Source organism: Pteropus vampyrus, unplaced genomic scaffold, assembly GCF_000151845.1.
Source record: "Pteropus vampyrus isolate Shadow unplaced genomic scaffold, Pvam_2.0 Scaffold36, whole genome shotgun sequence".
Classification (NCBI taxonomy): Eukaryota; Metazoa; Chordata; class Mammalia; order Chiroptera; family Pteropodidae; genus Pteropus; species Pteropus vampyrus.
This window is the reverse complement of record NW_011888817.1, coordinates 4,681,232-4,687,270: the sequence shown is the minus strand read 5'-3', so window position 1 is coordinate 4,687,270 and position 6,039 is coordinate 4,681,232. Positions and strand designations below refer to the sequence as shown.

General features: G+C 54.2%; 1 protein-coding gene across 1 annotated transcript in view; it reads right to left on the bottom strand.

Moving 5' to 3' along the window:
- MAN1C1 (mannosidase alpha class 1C member 1) overlaps nt 1-6,039 on the bottom strand; it is a 136,165-nt gene that overhangs the window by 28,522 nt on the left and 101,604 nt on the right. Inside the window, exons 3-4 of the mRNA XM_011357626.1 lie at nt 4,390-4,505; nt 2,373-2,453 (exon numbers count right to left, since the gene is read on the bottom strand). Coding sequence (XP_011355928.1) covers nt 2,373-2,453; nt 4,390-4,505 — 197 coding nt within the window. The remainder of the gene's footprint in view (nt 1-2,372; nt 2,454-4,389; nt 4,506-6,039) is intronic.

The following is a 6,039-nucleotide window of genomic DNA, read 5'->3' as shown; positions in this document are numbered from 1 at the left end:
TGTACCCTGGCTGCTTCACAGGGTTCTTCTAGAAATCAAATGACAGGATATCCATGTAAATGAACATACTATATAAACTGTAAGGTGCTGTGTCAGTGACAGCTGGTGTGGCTGTGGCTGCTTGTGATTCTTGTGGGAGTCTGGGTAGGGCTGGCTACCCAGCAGGGCCCATTCCTCCTGTGGGGTCCCTCTGAAGCAAAGAAAGGCCTTTGCCCTGGAAGGGGTGTGGGGCCCCCTTCACTGTTCATTCCACAAATATTTGTGGGGAATTTTAAGAAAAACCCACTCCACAAGTACCCACTGTGTGTGAGGTCGAGGACAGACAGGAGAGAGGCCTCAGTCTCATGTGGCTGAGCCCTGGTGACAAGTGGTGATGCTGGGCCAGGCTGACCGAGGGCTACAACCCCGGCCCATGGCATAGAGGCCACAGAGTCAGGAGTCAACCCAACACAGCCCTCAGGGACTGTGTGACCTGAGCAAGTGACTTCTCCCTAAGACTCAGTTCTACCTGCAAATCGGTGAAAACACCATCTCATGGGGCTGTTTGAGGAACCGAGGACACCGTGCGTAGGCAGCACGGTCTCCGGTCTCTGCTGTGTGGAGGTGCAGGCAACAGAGAGGGACCGGGAAGGAGTGGCTGGAGGACGGGGCTGTGCTGAAAACCCCAGGATCCTGCCTGCTCAGGAATTCTGAGCCACTTGGGCCTCTCCTTGGGCCTTTTGAATTATTGGTAAGTCACAGGTGCTACTATCAACATCCCACTGTCTGGTCTACCTCCTGGCAAGCCAGGTTGATGGTCCCTACTAGGAAGCCAAAGCCTCAGAACAAGTTCTCAGAATGGCACACCACAGAGGAGAGAGGGAAAGACAAGCCGTCAGGTCTGAGGAACACCAGCTCCCTCCTGAATCGCTGGCCCCCACACCAACCCGTGAGCCCCACTGCATCGCCCCCCTCCCTCCCTACACATCCCACATCCACCTCCCACGACCTGGGCGGGAGGTGGACAAGTGCCCGTGAAGAACATGGGTGCTTTTTTCTGTCCCCTATGTCATTTTCCTGTCCTGGGGTTTTCAAATGAAATTCAGGCCTCGGGTGGCTCAAAGCCGAGGGCTCCTATCTACAATTATCTGGAGACAAACTGGTACAAGCGGTAATCTCTGCCGAGGAGATTATGCCTGATGGAGAGAGGCCTAAAGAGCCTGGAGAGATAAAGCACACGCCTGTTGCCTCTAAACTATTGACTTCAGCCCGTGAGTCCTAAATTGAAGACAAGAGGAATGACTTTCTCAGACAATTGTAGAGATGAAGCGGGATTTTTCTGCTGCTTGCTGCCCCCACCTTCATGGCCCCCCACAGGGATAATTATTCATTTCTGGGTGGGCAGAGACAGGGAAGTATGGGCAAAGTAAAAGGCCCAGGAGAGACTCCCAGCCCCAAGGCAGTGGTTGCGCTGAGCAGTGGACCCTCTGGGTAACAGGGAACATAGCTGACCGATGTCCTGGGGACTTGGCCAACCTCACCACCAGACACTTGTGCTGTCCTTCACGGGAGCTCATGAGGGGATGAAGACGCCTCCCATTTGCACAGAGCTCTGTGGTTTTCAAAATTCTCTTGGAATGCGGCTCTGGGGTCGAACTCTTTTCCTCCTGCCCCATTTCTCAAGACTTTTTGACCCAAGGCGGGGGGATTAAGACCTTCCCCATGCTGGGGAAGAAAGTGAGGTGCAGGGATGGGGTCGGGACCTACTCAAGGCCACAGGCAAGTGCAGCGTGGGGGTGAGTGAGGTCCAGCCTTTCTTATAGTGCCCAGGGCCCTCCTTCCAGAAGCCAACGCGGTGCACAGGGGCCAAGGCCTAATACTTACAACATGTGGCCACCCCACCTCCCCCACTGTCTCCTGGAGACTTAGAACCGGGTCTGGCTGGTGACTGCCCTAGGAGGGGAGGGCGAAGGTGGCTGCGAGTAGGCCAAGGGTCCTGGGGCTGGAAGTGGTGAAACAATGGCCTTGGCTTCATCGATCCCCAAGAATCATCATGTGCAAGAACCAGTCCAGCAGCTCTACAAGCCCCCACGGAGCTCAGGTTGTGACCACAAGTGCTGGAGGGGCTGCGTGGATAGGGTAGACCTGGTGCTGCCCTTAGAGAACGTACTACCAGCTGTGGGAGCCAGTGGGCTCTCCTGGGCAGCAGAATGGAAGCATCAGAGACAGGGAGGAGGCTGCAGGTGGCACCGTGGAGGTGGGGGACACGGGTGTCCCTGGGCGAATCCCTATGGATCCCTGTTTCCTCATTGGTGAAATGAAGGGCGGGGATTAGAAGTCCTAAGCCCCTCCCATCCTCAGTGGGTCCAGGCTGTGGAAACACACCAACTCACCTCCTCTCCTGTTAGGTAGAAGGCTGAGAGGAGTCCTCCGATGTACCGGATGTTCACCTCAAACAAGGATGCTTCTCCGCTCTGCAGGGCAGAAGGAAGGGGGAAGGCAGTGGGCACACTTGTGAGATGCCCACAGGGCTCGCAGGGGCAGTCGGGTCCTTGAGACAGACGGGGACACTGGCTGCTCCCCCTCCACTCTGCTGATTTGGCGGTACCTGGGCAGGGCTCCCTTGATGTTTGGTGGTGGTTTTCACAGTAAAAGCCGAGAAGGATCAGCACCTGCCTGGCGGCTGCTACCCACACTTTTACAGCGTTCCAAATAAACACTGGCTTTGGCTCCCTTCCCCAGCCCTTGCCCGAGGCCATTGGAACAAAGTTATACCTGGCTGCTCTCCAAGTAGCTTAAGAACTCGCTTGGGGATCTGCTGGTTGAAGCTGGGCCAGAGGGGAGGCAAACCTTCCTTTAGTCTGGCTACCTCCATTTCTGGAGGGTACCTCCTCGGCTGAGCAAGAGGATGGTTGGCCCTTCTTTGGGGTGACAGGGCAAGAGGAGGTTCTCAGAGATGGTTCTGGGGCAGACAGGAAAGGGCCAAGGCTAAGAGGAAGTGGTACCAAACAGATATTTGTAGATAACTGGCAATTTCTCTCCTCAGCTCTGCAGCCCTCAGGGCACCTTAATCATTGTTATTTTCTTCCTGAAGTCTGGTCTGCAAATCAGGGGTGCTGAGGCATCATGCCAAGGACCAGGTCTGGGTTAAAATCCCACCTGAGCCACTTACTTGGGCAGCTGCCTGATGCCCACTCTTCACCCACGATGTGCAGAGGGACAAGATGGGTCTATGAAGACACCGCTCTTTCTCCCATTCGATACAGTAGGAAATGGGATTCTAAACTCCCTTGCCTCCCACAGACCACCGGAAGTCATCACAAGCCTCAATGACGACAACGATGATGATGATAATGGCACCACTTACGGACTTCCTGGTGCTATAAAAAGCTTTTACAACCTGCGATGAGAGTTACCGCTCACAAGCCTGGGGCTTAGGCATTGTTACGGTTGCGGTTGTATCGTCCCCCTCACAAAGCTGGGGAAACGAAGGCTCGGGGCGGTTACACGATGGTTCCCAGGCCGGGCGCAGGAGCCAGGGAAGGGCTCCTGTCGTGCTGCTCTCCCAGACTTTCCATAGTTTGTCTCTGCACTGCTCTGTGCTGACACCGTCCTCAACTCTGCCATGAGCTGCAGGAGCTGTTCCCATTCATACCAGGACCTGTCACTTATGGGACCTCAGATGGAGCCCTACAGTGTGTTATGATGTAACCCCGCCCCCCCCACCTGTCTCCATTTCCTGTCCCCAAAATTCATCTAAACATCTAAACAGCCTCTCCTTATGCTGAGCTGAGGCCTCCAGGATGGGTCGTTTACTTTAGTCTGTGCTGGGAGATCACTGGGGGTGGGGGCTGGTATTACCATCCCCTCTCCCGAGGCTCTAGTCCCTGACCAGGAGTGCCCGAGAGGCTGGGAACCCACAGAGTCCGGACGTGGGCATGGCCTCTCACCAGAAGGCCCCCACGCCCTCTCATCTATCTCAAGAGGGCAGTATAGGGGGGCTGCAGGTTAGAGTGGCTCCAAGCAGGTAAGCCACTTCTCCCCTCCACAGTCACTTACTCTGCTGCTGCTATTCTGTGTGACATATTCAGCCCTAGAAGGGATTTCCTGGGTGTGAGCAACACGCCTGGCACCCCAGGGAGGGGAAGGAATGGCCATGGCTGTCTTTCCTCTCAGGGGAGGAGGCCAGGCTGGGCAGGCCAGGGTGGGGGTTCACCCCTCATCTTAAGGCTGGTCCTAGGGGAGGGGACTCGGCACAGAGTGCTTGGAGCCCTGGTTCCGGGACTGCTCTGCTGTGCGGACTGGGGCCGGAGCCTCCACACCTCTGGGCCTCAGAGATGACAAGGTGGAGTTGGCCACTGACCTCTCGGGCCGATTCCGGCCCTAACATCAGGAGGGTCTCTGACTCACCACGTTCAGGTGGAAGTGCTCCTCGACCCAGGCCTTGGCCTCCTGGAACTCCTCCTTCAGCTCCATGAGGTAGAGGGTGTCCAGGGAGTCGATGATCGTCGCCCCACTGAGGCCTCCTGCAGCACAGAGGGTCGGAGGCACGCCCAGGGTCATTCTTACTCTTTCCATCCCAGTCACACGAGCCATCATTCCCTGGGCCCCTTTCTAAGTGCCTGAGTAGGCTGAGGCCACGGCTGGCCCTGGCGTGAGCCGGGGAGACTCTAGCACCACCAGCCTTCGGAGGTGAGTCCAGGACCCAGTGTCCCCCTGGGGGCTGCTTCCTCCTCGGGGCAGTAAAGAGCAGGCAGCGGGTGGAGGAGACCAAGTTCATGGGCTGAGACACTTCCCAGACCTTGGGCCACTCATCTCTGCCAACAAGTCCACCATCAGGGCCAGTTGGGTGCTGGCCACTTTTCTGTGATGCTGGGGGAAGAGTGAGCTGGCATTTGACTCATACTATCTTAACAAATGTGCCAGTTCACTGACTTTCCAATTCCATTCCTTATTTCATTCTAAGAAAGAAAGATATTCATAAATATTTATTTAGGAAGGTATTTATTGCAGTGCCATATACAATGGGGAGAAGTTGAGGAAAAAACTCCAGGTCCAACAATAGGGGATGAGTTATAGAGAGTGTGGCTCAAATATAAACTAGAACACTATGCAGCCATCTACACACACGTGAGACAGACCTGTGTTTACTGGGATTTGTTAAGTTAAAAAAAAGTGATTGCCAAAACAAATTAAAAGCATGTATAATTTCTTTATTGTATGCCAAATGTGAGTGCATCGGCACAGGACTAAGTCTGGCAGGATGTGATTCAGTGGTTAGCTCCGAGTGCTGGGATTACAGGTGCTTTCTGATTTCTTAACTCACAAATTGTTTTTATAATCAGAAATTTATTTCTGTTAAAAAAAAAAAAAAAGAAAGTTTGGGCAAAGAAACCAAACAAATGCACAAACCGAAGATTTTCATGGCCACCCTTGCTCTAGGCCAGTGAGTGAGTGCACAAGCATGAGCTATGAGCCCTGGGCCCTGCCAGTGGGCCTTCGACTCTGGTCCTGGGAGTAAATGCTGAGAAAATTGTGCAAAAAATGACAGTTTCCCCCATTACAAACTGGGCAGAAGAGTGATGAGGGAGATCTCCTTATGTGGAACAACCAGGGCCTGGAGTACAGAGGACTTGAAGGAGGAAGGGAGGGAAAAGAGATGTGCCTGGAGTCTTCTGGAAGGCTTCCTAGAAGAGGTGGCTGCTGTCTCCCATCAACTCCTTACAAACACTGTCCTTGTAGGCAGCCATAGTTTCCCTCAGGGACCTGATGGTAGCTTAGGAGGAGTAACTGTTCCTTCGGGGTCCTCCTTGCAGGGGCTCAAAGCATTGAGCATCACAGGCCCCAACTTCCCCAGAGGAACTCTAGAGCTCGCTGGCAGTGCTGAGCCTCACTTGAGTCTCAAGCACGGCTTTGCAGGCCCTCCTGAATTCAGAGTTAGTGTCTAATCGCCTTAATTAATGCTTCCCTAACTGCTCACTTGTGTTGACTTTGCAGGCAGAGAATCCTTCTGAAACTCACTTAACCACTTCTTAAGGCGGGGCAAGGTCTGACAAAGGG